Below are 19,099 nucleotides of genomic sequence, written 5' to 3' on the forward strand. Positions count from 1 at the left end.
CGGCTTATCGGCTTATCGGCTTATCGCTTCGTCGCCGTTCGCGTTTCCTCTCCACGCCTCGACGCCAACACGCGACGCACTGTTTAGCTCAACATGGAGGGCGAGATGGATGTCGATACACCCGAGCAGAGGGGCACAAAGCGTCCGGTGGAGGAGAATGATGTTTCTGGACCTCCTAAACCGAAGCGGATCAAGGTGCGAGAAAGCGGCTGATTACGCTGCCATCACTTCATTCGAATCATTGTTGAGCTAACGGAGCTATAAAGGCCCTAGACCCCGACGTGGTCAATAAAATTGCCGCTGGTGAAATCATCGTCGCGCCTATGCACGCACTCAAGGAGCTGATCGAAAACGCTGTGGATGCGGGATCCACATCGATCGAAGTTCTCGTCAAGGATGGTGGGCTGAAGCTACTACAAATTACGGACAATGGACATGGCATTGATGTAGGTTGGCCAGGACATGATATGCTGGATGTAAGAGAGAGAATATAGATGCTGACAATGTCTAGCGTGATGATCTTCCCATTCTCTGTGAGCGATTTACAACGTCCAAACTGAAAGAATTCGAGGACCTTTCTTCTATCGGGACATACGGTTTCCGCGGCGAAGCGTTGGCAAGTATCAGTCATATTGCCCACTTGACAGTTACAACGAAGACCGCAGGATCCAGCTGTGCCTGGCGAGCGCACTATGGTGATGGCAAGCTGGTCCCGGCCAAACCAGGCCAACCTGCTGCGCCGAAGGCTACCGCCGGACGAGGAGGAACACAGATAACCGTGAGTATTGGCCGTACTAACTAGGAGAGAAATAACTGGTCCTAACAAATATACTAGGTGGAGGATTTGTTCTACAATGTGCCCACTCGCCGTCGCGCCTTTCGATCAGCAAGTGAAGAGTATGCCAAGATCCTCGACGTGGTAGGCAGGTATGCGGTACATTGTGCCGGAGTCGCTTTCTCATGCCGCAAGCATGGTGATTCAGGCGTTAGCGTTTCGACCCCGTCGGCTGCCAGTACGATTGACCGGATTCGCCAAATTCATGGCAGCGCGGTTGCCAACGAGCTAGTCGAGTTCAAGGTCTCTGATGATAAGCTTGGTTTTCGTGCCTCGGGACTTGCGACAAATGCCAACTACCATGTCAAGAAAACTACCATCCTACTCTTCATCAACCACCGTGCCGTTGAATCGACCGCTATCAAACGAGCCGTGGAACAGACATACTCTGCCTACTTGCCCAAAGGCGGCCATCCTTTCCTGTATCTCGACCTGGAGATCGAGCCCAACCGCGTCGATGTCAATGTCCACCCGACAAAGAGGGAGGTCAACTTTTTGAACGAAGATGAGATCATCGAGATGGTCTGCGACGAGATCAGGTCCAAACTAGCTCAAGTCGACTCGAGTCGAACCTTCCTCACTCAAAGTCTTCTGCCGGGTGTACAGACCATTGAAACACTTCAACCATCATCCAAAGATGACGCCGCGGATGGGAAAGCAGCAGCTACTCCCAAGACACCCGCACCAACGAAACGTCCATACGAAAACAATCTGGTTCGAACGGACTCCAAAATCCGCAAAATCACCTCTATGCTCACTCCAGCTCCTATCCCCTCACCTTCTGGTCAGGGTACATCTACCGAGCCCGGCATTCTACCACCTCCCATTCAAGACGACGGACTACAGTACGAAATCACAGATCGTCAGCCACTCCGCATCGCCCTAACATCCGTCAAAAATCTCCGCAGTGCCGTTCGCGCCACAATGCACAACACATTAACCGAGATGTTCGCATCGCACACATACGTCGGTCTGGTGGACGAGCGACGCCGTCTCGTAGCCATTCAATCCGGCGTGAAACTCTACCTGGTAGACTATGGGCTCGCATGCAACGAATTCTTCTACCAAGTCGGACTAACAGATTTTGGAAATTTCGGTGTGATCAAGCTAGATCCACCGCCAAAGCTGGTCGATCTATTGCAAATCGCAGTCGATGCCGAGAAAGAGGAACAAGCCGATGGGAATAACCCGGAAGCTGCCAGTATTCTGGCCAATGCTGCGGAGTTGATCTCTCGGACCCTGGTCGAGCGACGGGAGATGCTCGACGAGTACTTTTCAATGAAGGTCAGTGAAGACGGGGAGTTGCTTACCCTCCCGCTTTTGTTGAAGGGGTATGTTCCATCGCTGGCGAAGCTACCGCGCTTCCTACTTCGTCTTGGTCCGTATGTGGACTGGACGGGTGAGGAGGAGTGCTTCCGCACGTTCTTGCGTGAGCTGGCTGCTTTTTATACACCGGAGCAACTCCCAGTTCTCCCGTCACCGCCGTCAAGGGATCTTTCAGCAAATCCCATCACGGAGGTCGGGCAAGAACGGGCCCAAACCAGTGCAGAGGGTGCAATGGAAGGGAACGAGGACCCAATGATCCAGGCGCGCCGTGCGCAGATGATGAGAATGTTAGAGTACGCTGTCTTCCCGGCGATTCGCTCGCGATTGGTAGCTACGTCCCGTATGCTCAAGGGGGTAGTCGAGGTCGCCGATCTAAAGGGTCTTTACAGAGTATTTGAGCGATGTTGAGCATCCCAAACAACCCGACACGCACCAGAATTACCAGTTACGAATATAAGATACTAGTCGAAGAGACAAAGTAAAACTCCAGACCCCTGGATAGCATTCAAAATAAGATACTGTAGATCCCGTAGTCCTGGTGATTGACCACGCCCGTCCTTGCCCATACTCTGTAACACATGTCCCTGGTCCAGTACAGCCTAAAGGTATAACAAAATGAGAAGTGAAAAGAAAATGCGGTGTCGCTTTGGCACATAGGATCCATGAACCACGAAAAACTGCCCGCAAAACCCGTGTCAATATGGATGATCACCCGATATTCTTAACCTCGGAGAGGATGATGTAGAATAAGGAACATAAAGCTCCATGATCCGCAGCCTGATGGTGTAGAAAACGATGAATCGGAAAATCCTCGGAAGAAATGAAGAGGTAACAAGGAGCGGGTAGCCCAGCGACATGGTACTGTAGAAATGAAAATTGCCCTGCCGTGGTTGCAAAGTCGAAACGGAAAGTATGGTGGGAAAGTGTCAAAGTAAAGAGTAGCGTTGCATCGTCAATCCATGTGGTTGGATCCATCGTTTCTTCTGGTAAAATCCTCGCAACGCCCAGCGCCAAACTCAAATACAAATCAATCAACAAGTCATCCCTCGTTCACAAAGTCGTGTGTCAAATCGTTCAAACATAATCGAAAGGGATCAAAGATCCTGCATGGCCGTGGAAGAATCGAAAGGAAAAAGGTATAATGAAAATCGGCCATGCGCAAAGGTGACAGTGAGAATCACCAAAGGTAAACGAACAAAGATTAAGGATATCGAGGGCGAGCATATCAAGTCGGAGTTTCGAGTAGTGTATGCAAAGCTCTGAAGGAGGGGTTGACGGTATGAGGGTAGTATTGTGCCGTGAATCAGGTTCTCGAGTACGGTTTGTTCAGGAGAGCGATCTCACGCGAGACGGTTGCCCATTCTAACTCGCGTTTCGAAGGAATGCCACGCTTTTGCTTTTGCAGTTGTTCCCACTGTAGAAGCTCGTAGCTTTGGATTTTCGTCAGCAACGAGGAAGCGAAGAGTGGGAGCTAGATGACTTACACAAATCGAAGATGAGGCTGAATGATGACGTTCAACCGTCTAGCTCGGACAAAGCAACTGGGTGGAAGCGAGGTCAGATGAGAAGCTCTTGACAAAAAAGAAAAGGAAGGGCTGACATACTAGGCACGAGGGAAGGACAGGCCCTGCGAGGCCATCACCTCGGCGATGCAAATACTAGCGGATCTAGAAACACCCACGCGACAATGGACCAGGGTTGCGGTTCCGTCGCTCTTTCCCTTGCCTGTGACGTTGTCAGTGATTAAACACCCAAAACAAATGCCCAAATAGGGCAAGTCGCAGAACGTCGAGAAAACAATGTCAACTCACCGATGAACTCCAGACACCGATCAATCTCCTCTGATAATGGGTCAATGCCATTATCCTGCACATTGTGAATAAACATCAAGTTGTCGCCACCCCATTTGGAACGTTCCTCGGGACTCCAATTAACAGCCTCGCCGATGCTCAAAACACGTCGGATGCCGAGCTCCCGCAACAAGTCTGGGTTGTTCGCATGGTTGAGGTTCCCCAGATACAGATACGGCAAAATCCGACTGGGGAGAGATCCATCCATCTTCAAAAACCAGTCAGGATCCCAAATACACGACGTGTCTATGGACTGCGAGGACGGGCTCTCTTGCAACAGACGCGGCTGAATGTGGCTCAGGAATGCAACGTCCGTCGGGTACGTAAAGAAGTTGCGCTTTTTATTACAATGAAGCTGAAGCCAAGCCTCCGGGGCAGGAACTCCCTCGGCGAACATGTAATATGCGACGGCGAGCAGCGAGCTTTCGGTATACCCATCGGCACAGTGAATCAACACTCGGCGGGGCTTCTTTCCAGCTTCAGTCATGGCGACGTCTCCTTCGTGGTCAACTACCTCGGCAGGCTGTTCTGGGTTTGCCAGGTAATAGATCCAACGGATCGTGTTGACGATATCTTCCACTTCACGGGTATTGCCAGAGGGAAGAACGATCGAACCCGATGAGGGGAACTCCATCCGCTGGGTGCCACCTTCGAGTTGCTTGTCAATCATGCCCAGCAGTCGAGGGCCGGGGATGTTAGCCAAATCGCTGGCCTCGATCAAAAGATCATAGGCCTCCTCTTTGGGCGGCTGACAAGTGCCAGGTCTCAGGATATACTCTGGGGTAGGTCCAAGGAAAACATTGGCGGAGATTTCTGATGCTCGCGACATGCTGCACATCTCGATTCGCTCCCATTGGACTAACAGATGGTAAGTATGTGACTTTTATGAGTTCTTGTTGTAGAAGGAAAACTTACAGAAGTCCATGACTTGGCCCGTGGTATGGCCATGAGAGTCGATCGCCACCATATTGGGGCATTTCTTTTCGAACTCGGCAAAGCTACCTAAATTGGGTGTGAGTTGAAGGATGTTCTTCGACTACGGAAGCAGGGAAACTCACTAGTCAGGACAAAGGTGTTGTATGCCGGACGCTCCTGGGCGGGGTCATGCTTCAGTCTCCAGGCTTGCTGGGCCGTTGCGAAATCCTCCGCCAATGCAAGTAACTCGGATCTACTAGCACCATCTTCGGCATAGACCACAATATCCGACATCGCAGCCAACTTGGCCGTCTGAATCTGGAAGTTCCGAACGGAAAATCCCTCAGGTGGATCGGACATTAAGAAGCGTGCCGAGGGAGTGATCACCTCTTGGGCACTCACGGTGCCCTTGATGCGTGCCTTACTCAAGTCTCCACCCAGCTTGACCACAGTGATGCCCCGCCAGCATTTCGGGGATCGGCGTAGCGAGCGTTTACGACCGGAGAAGAAGCCCAACTGCAGGGGATTGTCCGGATGCAGACCGTGCAGCCAGGGGAACATTTGCGATGGATCTGGCAGAGGCTGTGCCGCCTGGTGATTCAAGGCGGCAGCCAGTGTTTCACCATCGAGGGCATATACCGTTGGCGAGGGCGGGCGCGAAAGACGCACGAAGCTCTCTGGGGGATACAAGAGAGAGGATGTCTGGTCATTGGCCGATCGGAGCCCCGAGGACTCCTGGGAGGCAGGCTCCGACGGGGAGGGCCCAGTTGGGCAGACGGGCAGATGCTTATTTGGGATTGGGCTGGCTCGGCGGGGGATAGCGAGCGCAGTGGGAATGGGTGAAGGCGGCGGGTTTGAATGCTGCAGCGCATGCTGCTGCTGAACGACGACGGTCGCCATGACGAATGGGCTGAGGGCGCACAGTGGATGATCGCACGTAGGTGGGGGAGTCTCGTTGTATTGGGATTCGGCAGCCAGAGATCAGGTGGATCACCGATCACATCTCTTGTGAATACTGGGTCTTGCGAGGGTGAACGAGTGGGAGAGAGATAATGCGCTCCGTTGAATGGCACGAAAGGGGGTTAAATCTGCGATGGGACGTTGTTAGGTGGGTGAGCTGGATTTTGGAAGTACAGAGAGGAGGAGGGATTGTGTGAGAATGTGAAGGGAGGGTGGTCAATTACAGTCCACCGTCATACGACGTTGAGAGATAAGGGACGGGCCAGCAAGGGGGGGAGGAATGGATCGGAAGGCGAGTACAATGAGGAGAGGACAAGAGGGAGGAATATTAGGGGGAAAGAAAGCACTTACAGAGAAGGTGATGGATTTAATAGTATCGAAGAGAGGGAGAGAAGAGGAGAGGAGAGGAGGATAGCAAGATGGTAAGGTGCAAGAGAAGTGTGTGATGAGGTACCAAGATACACGCGCGGGATGTACCTCCAAAGTCAAACTGCAGTTGGAGATGATAATACCTGCCAGTGTATATTACATGCCAATACTATCGGTCATACAGAGTTAAGGTCCAATCATTTTCCACAATCTCCTAGATTGAATTACTTACTTGTGTAGCTCCTAAGTTTAGCTGATTATCTCCTCTCTCTCTCTCTGTGATTATCATCATCATCATCGTCGTCATCGTCTATCCCCGGGTCCCGCCCATGGCTCCATTCGGAGGTCCCCACTCCTCTCCACATACTCTATCAGTCTTACATAGTGCATACTGTGCTACATACTAACAGTATGTACTGCTGTAATAGTACTGTCGCTAGCTATAGTTCCTGAAGGATAAGATACTAAGAATACATTACTATTTAAACAATAGTACAGCCTTGACAAGATCGATCGGTATAGTAGCCAATAGTACGGTATACTTAGTTCAATACTCTTCTCTGTGGGACTCGGACCAAAAGTACCCTCCTCCTTCTTCTTCTCCCCCCTCTGTCCATGGACCAAACTCCCCCCGGCTTGGCCAATCATCCCAAGCCAACCATCTGCTCTCCCTTTCCGATGACGCTGAGATTGCTAACTTCCGGCCTTTCTCCCTCTTCCCCCGATCCAGTCCCTATCTTTCCCCCCCTCCTTCGTTCTCGGCCCTGCTGGTCCCGTCTGTGCGTCCCACTACTCCAGCCTGCCTCCACTTTTCCCTCTCCTCCTCCTCCTCTTCTTCTTAGTCAACTCGTGGCGCCAACAAAGGAAAGAGCCCCCCCCCCCCCGCACAACTGCTAGCCTCGCGCTAGGTTCTGCCACTAGCCTTGGTCACTGCATACTGTACAGACATTCGACTGTACTCTCCAGCGGACATACTTTCCCCCCCGAGACCCGTGGATAGAAGTTGAAACTCAATTTACGCTCGTCCTCTCTGATTCACCGGATAACAACGGCGATAACGAATATGATATCTGGATACCATACCGATAATGGATTGGGTGGATATACATTTCTCGTAGGTTATGCTTCCTGCGACCGGGGAAATGGGATGGAAATACTCCCGCCGTTACGACAGACCATGACCATCAAAGGCAAAACGCAAAACCCTCGTAACTCAAACTCCACACTGGGATCGAGTCCGGTTTCCAAGATGGCCCAAGGAGCTGGGTCTTCCTCACCCCGGATCGCCGATGCGATCCACACTCCCCCCCCCCAAGTGGGGGTCGTGATATGCGGGAAATTATTTCAACGTCTGTCGTGTCTTCCGACCGGGTGTTTCGACCTGACAAGGTCGATCTTGGAGGCTACGGGAGGGTACAGTAGAATAAGCGACCCTCGTCTGATGAGGATATTCGCAGCAAGATCCTCGGTCACTAAGAATAGGGCGATATGCGACGAGGAAGTGTCGAGTGGTGCCCAAAGTTAATCCCACAGCTGTCTTCTCCAGTGGCACTGTAGGAGGGGCTTATCGGACCAACCTTGAACCAGAATACGATTTACTATGTACGACACCCGGTCAACTCTGGCATATGTAAGGATCCTTCCTAGTGTTAGGTAATGATCCTTCTATCATTCTTCCTCGTAGCCCCTCACATAACGCTTCTATCCAACCCATACTTCAGGTACTCTCTCGAGCCCTGCCAAGTCAACCATTACCACTCCCTTTCGTCCTCCCCTCATCCAAATCACCCATGCTCCAAAGATGTGTTAAATTCCCCAGATTCATTGGCCGGCTCATTATAACCCCTGCGCCATCACACACAAAAAGCGGGCCTTGCCTGGTTGAGGCCTGTCAGCAACCTGGCAACCCCGCTGCCGATCCTCGGTTAGAGTACGGCCAGAGCATGGCATGTACGGAGTTGATCCCGGTGATGTATACCGCGTTTGCTCGCATATACCTGTAACCCGTTAGCAACGGGATATAGAGCCCGTCTCTCGTATCCGACTAGACAGAAGATCCTGGCCGCATCACGTAGAACCGAACTATCCAGTCTCGGGCGGCTATTGCATCCTGGACTTGTTGACTGATCAACAATATTTTCTTTGTCTTTGACAAGGGAGGTGGCGATGGTTGATCTATTCCGAATCCATGATTGGAGAGGATGCTAGCGAATGGTAGTGAGACTACTAACTAATGTAGCGGCGAACTATGCCATCTTCCCTCTACGACCAAGTACAATAATTGCGAACCACAAGTTCTTCCCTTTCAGATTTATTGCATTGCATGTCTTTGCGGGCCGCTGGGTGGCTGCTTCGCCGAGATCGATCCAAGGCCCCAACGGCCACTTGCATGAACCTCGTCCAAATGGCGTCAAGAATCTTTGCTTTTGCACGTATGGCCTGTAGATTGAAAGCTCATCTAGTCGAATTAGACGGAGTCCTTATCTTGACAACACCCTGGTACATACATGCCCGGCTCTTGTTTGCACCCACGGCATGTCTGGCCCGGTCGTGTGATAGCGGGTAGCTGCCGTGTCGCCCGTCTTACCCAACCTATGATGTTCTCGGCGTATTTCTTTCATTTCAAAGTCCTAGACTAATTGGCTACAGGTCTATATCCTCCTCGAATCATGTCTTCTTTTTATTGTAGAATACGAAAAGCGGATTCGGATCCTTCGTTCCCGTGGCAGGAGCATCTGATCACTTTCTGTCGTGCAAGCGACGTGGCCGCTAATTAACTGGATTGTCATGGGCCAGTAATGGCGCTCATATGTATGATAGTACGTATCGCATTTAGGCTATATAGCCCTCATGACTTGAATGACTTCAGATGGTTGTTCGTATTTGGTATCATGATTTCCATGCTACCAGAGTCCAGGGAGCGAGCTGTCATATCTCCATCTTCCGGCTCGATTATGGTCAGTCTTTGCCAATCACAGTCCAGGTAGTCCAAAGATCAGAGCCAATCAACTTAAGACCATATTATTCCCGGTTATCATTCGCTATTCAAGTCAGCGCGTGAACCGGGACGACGTTGGCTTTGGATTTGCCTCCGCACCTCCGCATACAAGTATCAATACTGAAACACCCTAAGCGAAACGTCAGCGGCGCCGTACCTGAAACATGACTGGGGAAATAGACCCGATTTTAATGCCAGGCATGCTCACTGGTGTAACCAACAGTTGTCGAGAGAAGGTGCCCTAGCATGGTCAGTGTGGAAATAGAGGCGACCGTCTTCGTCGCGTATTGAAGATGGGATGGTATGTCATGTTTGGGTGGAGATATCACGTAAGGCGTGTCACGCGATTATATGAGAACATCGCATAATTTGATGTGATAGGGTGAGGATATATGTCTTCTATGGTGATAGTATCTGTTCATTACGGTCGCCATGACTTTTGAGGGAATTGTCAGTAGTTACTCGGACCTAACGCTAAGAAGCTTGTTCGCAGAGTATCGCTCAGATTTACTAGGCTAATGGTAACGCCGGTTCTGGCTATTTATCGAGAGGCGCATGCCCAGACAAATTCGAGATAGCACCTTTTCCAACCTGTTAAATCGTATATCAAGCCGCAGCTCATGGGTATAGACTTTCTCTAATCAACCCTGAGACCACATGGATCATTCATTTGATAGCCTAGGGCGTCGAATATGATTTCTCACCGTCTTTAGGTCAGTCGAGCCCGTACTGCATCTCTACAATGGTTCGGCGGATTCTCCACTGCAATACATTCGCCGAAATTCTTGCCGTTAGGGCTTACTCCCGGATATTACATACTTCCAAGTGACACAGCTACAGATAAGTGAACTAGGCATATAATAATGTCAAGTTTAGGGATAGGTGCACCGTTACCGCGCAGGATAATAGTCGATAGCCCTAATTCATTACAAAATCAACCTCTCAGAGACGAACCCATTGCTTCTGCATCACAATGCTTTTTACAACCATATGGAAGACGTGCCATCATGCAATTCTAGTATGTCTCTACCGCTTCCTGAGTTTCCAGGTATCTGGTGAAACATGACTCAGCAGTGATTAGATCCCTTTGACGCTTTTTTCATTGCGGTACGCTGATGGACGCTGCAGTAAGAGCGACGATAAGGCGAAGCGATAAGGAAATTGGAGGCGGTGGAGAATCAAGGTGTGGCCCAAGCGCCTCGGCCAACTCGCTTGCGACGACGAAGGTTCTTTCTCCAAACACCCTCTACTCCTGTATTCTCCGTGTCCTCGCTGCGCCTAGTCCCGAAACCCTGTGAGCGATGCTACGCATGCATCGGCGACGGGCGACCGACTCCTAGCTGGCACAGCGACCAATCTCCCCGTTGCGCTTCCTCCAAGCGGGGTACGGTACACCCCCTCAGCGGCTCTTATATCTAAACCCTGGCGACACCACGCCTATCAGCCAAGATGGCGATGAATTTTGTTACCTTCAACCAGGACTACAGCTATCTCGCTGTTGGTGAGTACCCCGACCGGCCCTTCAAGTGAGCGCAACGTGCGAGCTTCGGGCCTTTCACTGACGTCAGCCAGCCACCTCCAAGGGTTTCCGCATATTCACGACCGACCCCTTCGCCAAGAGCTATGAAACGAAAGAAGGGAATATCGCCGTGATTGAGATGCTCTTCTCGACCTCCCTCGTCGCCCTTATCCTGTCCCCTCGACGATTACAGATCACGAACACCAAGGTTCGTTCGGAGCCTGCGTCCGCAAGGCACCTACCATAAGTACCATGTGGAAGAAAAGCTTGGATCAGCCAGTCTGATATATTTTGTCTCTTGAGCAGCGTCAAAGCACGATATGTGAATTGACATTCCCAACCACAGTTTTGTCTGTGAAGCTAAATCGAAAACGCCTGGTCATCGTGCTCGAGGATCAAATCTACCTCTATGACATTCAGACGATGGGACTATTGTCCACGATTGATACCTCTCCGAACCCGCATGGTATGCTAACCCTCGAAATATTTATCAGTACATGCTTGTTAATGCGCAGTAGCTATCTGTGCCTTGGCGCCTTCATCGGATAATTGCTACATGGCATACCCTCTGCCTCAGAAGGCCCCCGCCACGGTCAAACAACCTGCGCATGCTCCCCCGGGCACATCGCATGTCTCTCCCACCACTGGAGATGTCCTTATATTCGATGCAGTAAAGCTAGAAGCGATCAACGTAATCGAAGCGCATCGTTCCCCACTCGCCTGCATCACTCTGAACAGCGATGGTACACTGCTCGCAACTGCCTCAGACAAAGGCACTATCATTCGTGTCTTCTCCGTCCCGGATGGCCACAAGTTATACCAATTTAGGCGTGGATCTATGCCTTCCCGCATCTATAGCATGTCCTTCAACACTACGTCCACATTGCTCTGCGTCTCCTCATCTACTGAGACTATCCATCTGTTCAAGCTGACCCAACAAGGTCCTTCTTCAGATGGCTCATCCGCGCATTCTCCAGTCGGTCGCGACTCTCATTCCGGAACTTTTGGACAGCAGGACGAGGATGAGTACGGTGGCGAGAGCAACTCCGATTTGGGAGCTAGAAAGCACAACGGCACGATAATGGGCATGCTTCGCCGGACATCCCAAAACGTTGGCGGAGCCGTTGCTGCAAGAATGGGTGGATATCTCCCAAAGGGAGTTAGCGAAATGTGGGAGCCCACACGAGACTTTGCCTGGTTCAAGCTGCCTCGTTCAAATCAGAGTGCAGGTGGAAATGGCAATACCGGTCCGCTTAGGAGTGTCGTTGCTATGAGTAGCAATACACCTCAGGTTATGGTTGTCACCAGTGATGGAAACTTTTACGTTTTCAACATCGACTTGTCTAAAGGTGGAGAGGGAACTCTCACCAAGCAATACTCGTAAGTTCCCCATACCACCGTTTGATCGAGTTACATCATACTAATTTTGAACACAGAGTTATCGATTCAAACGACAGACTGGGTTACCCTGCGGTGGATTATTGAGCACGGGAGTTTTCACCTCAAATATGCACCTACTTTTGTTCAATCCTCTTCCTCCCATGGATCACGAAGCACCATTCATCCATGCATCGCTCCGACTCTCTGCTCTTACTCTCATTTACGGACCTTATTCCCCTCGTTGCAAGCGCTAGCGTTCTATATTCTCTATTTTGGCGTCATCAATCCTGCTTTTTGATTTTCTAGTATCTGGCCGTTGGCGGTCGCATGTTTACTTTGAGGCTGGCAGCGTTACTTTACTGATATCCAATACCTCGAATGAATTGGGGATTTAAGTGTGCTTGTGCAGAGGTTGACGTCCTATTCTAAAACGGATCGAGTGCCATTAAAGGTACGATCTAGATACTTGGTCTTAGTCCTTGAAGACAGGGATGTACCCTTAAGCCACAAACAGATAACCTGTGCAGTTCCACATTCTATTGGATCAATTGGGATGGGAACTGAGATTCTACTACTAAGGATTGGACAATCATCGGTGTCCTGAGTTGAAAAGTTAGTGAAATGTCTATATTCTATTTCTATCATTGAATTCGGTAAGAACCACTAATGCAGCTGCGATGCCTTCATGAAAACAACCGTTGTTGAGATTCAACAGCCTCCCGCAAAACGTTGCAGACAGTCCTCAGCTCCTCCTCGGTAATAATAAAAGGTGGTGCAATCATCAGATGGTCACCCTTTTTACCATCCACCGTTCCACCGCAAGGGTAGAGCGCAACTCCTTTTTCGAACGCAGCCTGTTGAACACGCCCTCCAAAGTGAATACTCGGCTCGAATGTCTCCTTCGTCTGCTTATTCTTGACAAATTCAACACTCCAAAATAGTCCCCTTCCGCGGATGTCTCCAACGGACCAGCAATCCCGCAGCTCGGTGCGAAGCATCGATTCCAAGATCTTTCCCATGGCTGCGCATCTAGCAATCAGTCCATCTCTCACGACAATTTTCTGGACTGCCAATGCAGCTGCACAAGAGGTGGGGTGGGCTTGATATGTATGGCCATGGTTAAAAGCCTTTGATCCGTGGCGGAGGACATCGACGATTCGTTTGTGGACAAGAACACCTGAGATTGGAGCGTATCCACCTCCGAGGCCCTTCGCAATGGTCATGATATCGGGGACAGCATCCCCTTCTTGTTCGAAGGCGAAGAACGTGCCGGTGCGGCCTACACCACACATAATCTCGTCGAATATAAGCAAGATACCGTACTTGTCACACAAGCGGCGAACTCCGGCGAGATAACCGGTAGGTGGAGTAACACTGCCAATGCCAGATCCAGCCACTGGCTCCGCGATAAAGGCCATAACTTTGTGAGGGCCCACGCGAAGGAACTCGTCGTCAAGCTCTTGAAGAAGGCGTGCGGTATATTCAACTTCTGTTTCACCCTCTTGCATATACCGATAAGCAAAAGCGGGTGAGACTTGCGATGTATGCGGGTATGAAAAGCCTTCGAACGGGACCTTACGGGCCAGGTTTCCAGAAATCGACATGGTGGTCATAGTGTTGCCATGATAACCTTGGCGCCGCGAGACGATGTGTAGCCTTTCCGGCTCATTCTTTTCAAAATAATATTGGCGTGCAAGCTTCAACGCGGATTCGACAGCTTCACTGCCACTTCCAACGAAGAAGGCCTTTTCAAGACCGTGTGGACTCCCTCGCAGGATGAGATTTGCAAGATCTTCCGCGGACTGGGTAGTGTATGACTGTGTATGAACGTAGCTGACTTTTTGTAGTTGGTTGACGATGGCTTGATGAACTTCTTTGTTTCCATGTCCAATTAGGGCTACCGCTGCGCCTGCGCAAGCGTCGATGATTTTCCTTCCATCGGAAAGGAATAGGTTCACACCCTCGGCTCGTTCAACCAGGGCTGGTGGCTCGATGAAGGAGCGATGAAGCAAGTGGTCTTTATCGCTTGGATCAAGAAGTGATTCGTTGTCTGGGCAATTTGTTGACGGCAAATGTGTGATATCAATTTTGGAAGGTGCCATTTTGAGGGTCTTGAGAATCAACAAAAAAGGATAGTTTTATACAATCAGACAAAAACAGCGGATACTCTAGACATGTTTTAAATATTTCTTCTTCTAGATCTTATCTTTAACTGCCCCTTGTAGTGGAGAACAACAGGTGGTCATTTCCGATAGAGCAAGCCAGTCGGGTTTGAAGTTAAAAGGGCTCAGAACCGATACCCGATAATCACGGACAGACTCGAAGATCCACAATTGTTCGACTTGGTCCTCGCTTGACTATCAGATCAATCTTGATCATAGAAATATGGCAGGTCGGGCTTATTTACAGTACTTACCAGTAGTCTACTTCCTGTAAATATGAGGTTCTTCATAAATTGACCCATTCGAATTTAGCTTGCCTGTTCCAGCGTTGGACCCTAGTTGGATGAGTCAGCACGCCGGCCTGTGCCCGGAATGGATAGATGGAAGGTCCACTCCCCACAGCAGATTCATTCCCGACGAGTTCCGAGACTCGTTATGCTAATTGATTGATTGCTCGAGAGAAGCACGCAAGCAAGGGTCGGTCTGCGGTATAGGTAATCTACATCATGCGGTCGAGTCTTTCATGTGAATTCTGCCGGTAAGATTTGCTTCTTCCACACGGCTCGAAAAGTCCACTAAATCTTTTTTTCTGATCTTAGGCGATCAAAAATCAAATGCGTTAACACGGGCAAAGCGCCTTGTCGAAAATGCCAAAGAAGTGGCATCCCAGACTGCAATCTGAGCAGGCCTCAGAGCAGGACTCTCAAGAACTCTGTTCGTCGAGTTGTCCAGAGGGTGGACCCTCTAGCATCCAACCCTCAACCCGCCACTGGACATGAGTTCGCGAGATCTGCCCTTCCAGTACAACATTCGGAAGCGCCTTTATCTTCACCACGTCATGTCTCCATATACGGTGAAGATAGGGCCAATATTGACAGCCACCTTGCAAGCCTCTCGCCGACTATTGTTCTGAAAGCTTTGAACATTTTCACGAACAAGTTCCCTGAGCTAGGAATTCTCCATCTGCCCAGTTTTATGCAAGAGTTCCAAACTTCATGCCATAATGATACCAAAACGTTACTGGCAGCTATTCTGTCCGTGACTCAATGTTATTACTCTCGCTCTAGCTTCACTGGCCTGGAAACATTATTGTCAAGGGATCAATATGCGTCCTATGCACGGGAAATGCTGTCACAGAGTTCATTTCAAGCCCCAAAGCTTCAAGTCGCCCAAGCTCTTCTTGTTATGGGACTCTTTGAATGGGGTTCACGCGAATTTCATCGAGCCTGGATCTACTGTGGTACGATTTGTACGTTCAGAATTATTTGGACTTCTTGGACTGACGGTCTACAGGAATTGCAATTCGAATCATGCAGGCAATTAATAGCCTTCAGATTGCTCCATATCCAGCTGATCCGCTAGCCTCTGGCAGTCAAGATACGAGCCAAGACGCCATTACCACGGCAGTTCAAAATCGAACTATGTGGGCATGCTTTATCATGGAACGATTAATTAGTTCAGGGACGTATAACCCACCAATGCTTCCGCTGTCGGAAATGGAAAAGATCAAAGTACTTCGTCCATTCTCTGCTGTCGAGTTTGCTTTCGGTACAGATCCGGCATCACAAAGGAGCAGCATGGAGCAAAGCCTGGCCACTTTGCCAAATAGGAACTCCAACCTCTTGGACATTACTCAGGCATTTGAGGTCTTGGTCGCAGGATTCGATATTTGGACACACGTCATGACATTTGTGCTCAATGACGGACGGCGAGCGCCGGAAATGTGTGCACCCAGAAATTGCCCTTGGGTGCCTGGGTCACCCTGGTCAAATACCAGGAGCCGACTCGAGGCATGGCGGGCAAATCAACATCACAGGCTTCACTACCCGGAGAATTCTGTTGTGGCTCACATAGCTCTTGCGTATGGGGAGTCTTTCACATACATCAATTTGATATATTACCTTAGGTAGGCCTGCATCCCCGGAAGGAAGTAAGTTCAAAATACTAACTCTGTCCCATGCAGCACTCTTATGCTTCACCGCGAATATTTCCCGTTTTTGCCAACGTCAGAGACTATTCCCAGGGGCCCAGTTGATCACCCTCAGCTGCAAGCAGAGGCCCCTCCCGGTTGGTGGGATGCAAGTGCACTCGAAATGTTTAGTGCAACCGAACATATTGCTCGAATCCTACATGAGTCTTCCGAGTGCGGCGCGGAAATGTTAACGCCATTCGTTGGATTTTGCGCCTTTTCTGCTGCATACATGAACCTATATGTCTCTCATTTTCCTCAGATGAATTTGGGTCGCAGTCCTCGCGCAGAAGAAAATTTGAACTACTGCCTTACATACCTGGAAGGATTCCGACAAGAATGGAAGCTCGGGGAAAGCTGGGTAAGTCGAACTTCTTTCCACCCAGCCAAAGACCTCGCTCTGTTATGCTAATCTATCCGCACAAAGATGACCACCATCAAGCATGCATCTCTTCTTTACCAGCGAGCCAGCTCTGATAAAGCGCGATACCAAGGAAAGTCCAGAAAGGACTTTGATATCTTGCATCAATCCATCCATGAGTTCCGAGTCGTGGACAGGTCACATCAATACATTCAGGAGATTGAAGGGGCGGAGCGTGGCACAGGTCCCTTGGCATCTGAAGATACCCCGGCGACAACTGCTGCTTCAGAATCACTAGATCTCGACGCCCCACTTAACGATTTACTGAATGAGGTCAGCACATATGCCCACGAGCAGGGCATGTGGTCTCATTGGTGGCCTTCGTTGGAAGAGATGAATCTTGCGCTGTTCTCTGATAATGTATCATGATTTGATTTTGCTATGTACAATATGACCACAGATTTACCACCTGGTAATCTGGCACGAAGGGTATTTTTATCATCAGATTTCACCGAATCCTCCTTATGACGCCGCCTCCTGTAACTTGAGCGTATCAACTGCTCACGATTTTGGTAGACCCACTAGGTTTCAAGACTTCCTGCTACCTGCCATATACCACTTCAATCGGAATACGCAAGTTCATAGTAGATTTACAGATCGCCGATGGCACCTGGTATGAGAGGGCGAGATCAATGGCATAGGTGCGAGACACGAGACATGAGTGAAACGTGGGCACGAGGGCATGCTCGTCCGGTAAATTGATCGGGACAGTGACAGAAACGGTGTATGAATGCCCCGGCGATGTCCCAGATGAGCTGACAGAATACTCTGAAGCCGAGTCTGCCGATTTCACTTTCGCTGAATAGAACGAAGGAAGTTTTTCCCATTGCATCGATGTCAAGTCCAAAGACTGAAGAGGAGTTGTCGTGACGTATGCCTCGCGATCAGTACCGGTGCATTCCATTTCTTCTGTCGTCGGGTAGTCTTCCCATGGACTCGTGCCATAGTATGTAGCTACCTCGAGTTTTGATCGAAGCTTGCATAATTGGGGTGGCAGTGTGTTTGTCGTGGGGTCGAAAGTAAAATGGAGTTGAACCGCAGAAGTTGAACCGGTGTTAATGCCAGTACTCGTGGATGAAATTTGAATCTGCCTTGGCTCTTCAGCGGCGACCTGGAGATTTCCCAGGTTTCTTCCCAGAGAGCGACATTCGGATTGCTTCTCATGGACCAGATAATGAAGCGGGCAGTCGAGGGCTTTTGTCATTTTCGCAGCTGGCATGATTCGTAGAGAGCGGGAAACATCACAGAGTTTGCTTCTAGGCGTACTGGTAGTGGTCTGAGACTTCTCTGAAAGCACGACTCGGATTTTGTAGGAAATTCTGCACGCCTTTGGGGCCCAGCCTCCCGCGGTAGATTGCCAGAATTTAGATGAACGGCTTTCAAACGTGGGCGGTAGTTGTGTGTGCGCCTGTTCCACCTCCGCGTCTTTGGTTGAATGGTCGCATTGTTGTGAGCTGATGCTCTCGGGAACTTCAAAAGAGAAGGGAAATCTGTATGATTGCCCAGGTACTAGATGTGTTTCCTGAATGTGATCGATCGGTTGTCTGAGGCGAAGGAACTTGTGTGAAGCCTTTCTCCGGCCTGGCACAAATGATACTGCCCGACTGGCGGATGTTGTAGAGGTACCTTGAAGCCGTTAGCAGATAGTTCAATACCAAGTTATGGACAGGCATTAATTTACCTTCAAGCGTAATATCAACATGACCGAGATCAGTTTCCCGAGTCACCGTTACAATCGCAGTACCCTCTATAAGATCCAGTGTCGAGAATGTTCTCTTCTCTCCATCTTTCTCTCCGTTGATCTCAATTATAACTTGAGGCACATGTTTGGCAGGTAATTGATAGCTTGGAAGGTTGCGAATCGCACAGGGCATCGGTAGACCTGACGACATGGTTCAGAGTTTAAGTTACCTTTCGAATGTCAGCAAATCCAAACTCAATTTGATCCCAAAGTTGTTCTTCATACCTAAAACGGTAGACAGTAAAGACAGTTCCGTGCAAGTATAAGCTTTTGTGGCGGTACCTCGTCGTAGTCCACGACACTTTTATCTTGTTTCCAGCGAATTGACGTTATACGAAAGAAAAATCAACTTCAAGTGAAAGGATAATTAATTTCTTTGAGGCTAGGAAAATTTTCACGCGCGCCATTGATTCCGATACTGGTGCTACGTGATTCCCGATTTCTTCACAATCCGAGACCCGAAGGTTGGCCCACCCACATTATACTTGCCGAGAGTTTTTTTAGTCGGCTTTCAACCGGAAAGCCGAAACCCGATCACCCATTCTAAATGTGACAAACTTTGATAAACAGTCGTCGAGCGATCAGATGAGCGAGCTTGAACATCAAACAACTTCTCTGGGCTCTAAAAGGGACGATGGTAAATTTTGCAACCGT

General features: G+C 49.8%; 6 protein-coding genes across 6 annotated transcripts; 3 read left to right on the forward strand and 3 right to left on the reverse strand.

Annotated features, from left to right (window-relative positions):
- Positions 1-93: 93 nt before the first annotated feature.
- N7496_006958 (mismatch repair ATPase MLH1) lies at positions 94-2,569 on the forward strand (the record flags this gene model as incomplete). The annotated part of the gene is made up of 4 exons (XM_056699887.1): positions 94-195; positions 267-476; positions 512-778; positions 836-2,569. The coding sequence occupies 4 exons, from the start codon at positions 94-96 to the stop codon at positions 2,567-2,569; spliced, it is 2,313 nt and encodes a 770-aa protein (XP_056555300.1).
- Positions 2,570-3,464: 895 nt separating this feature from the next.
- pps1 (tyrosine/serine/threonine protein phosphatase PPS1) lies at positions 3,465-5,826 on the reverse strand (the record flags this gene model as incomplete). Its single annotated transcript, XM_056699888.1, has 6 exons — positions 3,465-3,591; positions 3,646-3,702; positions 3,766-3,886; positions 3,973-4,869; positions 4,927-5,013; positions 5,070-5,826. The coding sequence occupies 6 exons, from the start codon at positions 5,824-5,826 to the stop codon at positions 3,465-3,467; spliced, it is 2,046 nt and encodes a 681-aa protein (XP_056555301.1).
- Positions 5,827-10,702: 4,876 nt separating this feature from the next.
- On the forward strand, positions 10,703-12,257 carry N7496_006960 (phosphoinositide binding protein ATG18; the record flags this gene model as incomplete). Its single annotated transcript, XM_056699889.1, has 5 exons — positions 10,703-10,754; positions 10,826-10,980; positions 11,079-11,238; positions 11,288-12,152; positions 12,209-12,257. The coding sequence occupies 5 exons, from the start codon at positions 10,703-10,705 to the stop codon at positions 12,255-12,257; spliced, it is 1,281 nt and encodes a 426-aa protein (XP_056555302.1).
- Positions 12,258-12,835: 578 nt separating this feature from the next.
- N7496_006961 (pyridoxal phosphate-dependent transferase) lies at positions 12,836-14,254 on the reverse strand (the record flags this gene model as incomplete). Its single annotated transcript, XM_056699890.1, has 1 exon — positions 12,836-14,254. One exon carries the CDS (start codon positions 14,252-14,254, stop codon positions 12,836-12,838), a length of 1,419 nt encoding a protein of 472 aa, XP_056555303.1.
- A 792-nt stretch (positions 14,255-15,046) lies between these two features.
- Positions 15,047-17,073, forward strand: N7496_006962 (fungal specific transcription factor domain-containing protein; the record flags this gene model as incomplete). The annotated part of the gene is made up of 4 exons (XM_056699891.1): positions 15,047-15,554; positions 15,608-16,220; positions 16,278-16,644; positions 16,711-17,073. Coding segments are annotated over 4 exons (1,851 nt in total), but the record flags the coding sequence as incomplete, so codon positions are not given.
- Positions 17,074-17,245: 172 nt separating this feature from the next.
- N7496_006963 (uncharacterized protein) lies at positions 17,246-18,596 on the reverse strand (the record flags this gene model as incomplete). The annotated part of the gene is made up of 2 exons (XM_056699892.1): positions 17,246-18,330; positions 18,386-18,596. 2 exons carry the CDS (start codon positions 18,594-18,596, stop codon positions 17,246-17,248), a joined length of 1,296 nt encoding a protein of 431 aa, XP_056555305.1.
- Between the last annotated feature and the right edge of the window lie 503 nt (positions 18,597-19,099).

This window comes from Penicillium cataractarum (genome assembly GCF_028827025.1).
Source record: "Penicillium cataractarum strain IBT 29864 chromosome Unknown utg000005l, whole genome shotgun sequence".
Lineage (NCBI taxonomy): Eukaryota > Fungi > Ascomycota > Eurotiomycetes > Eurotiales > Aspergillaceae > Penicillium > Penicillium cataractarum.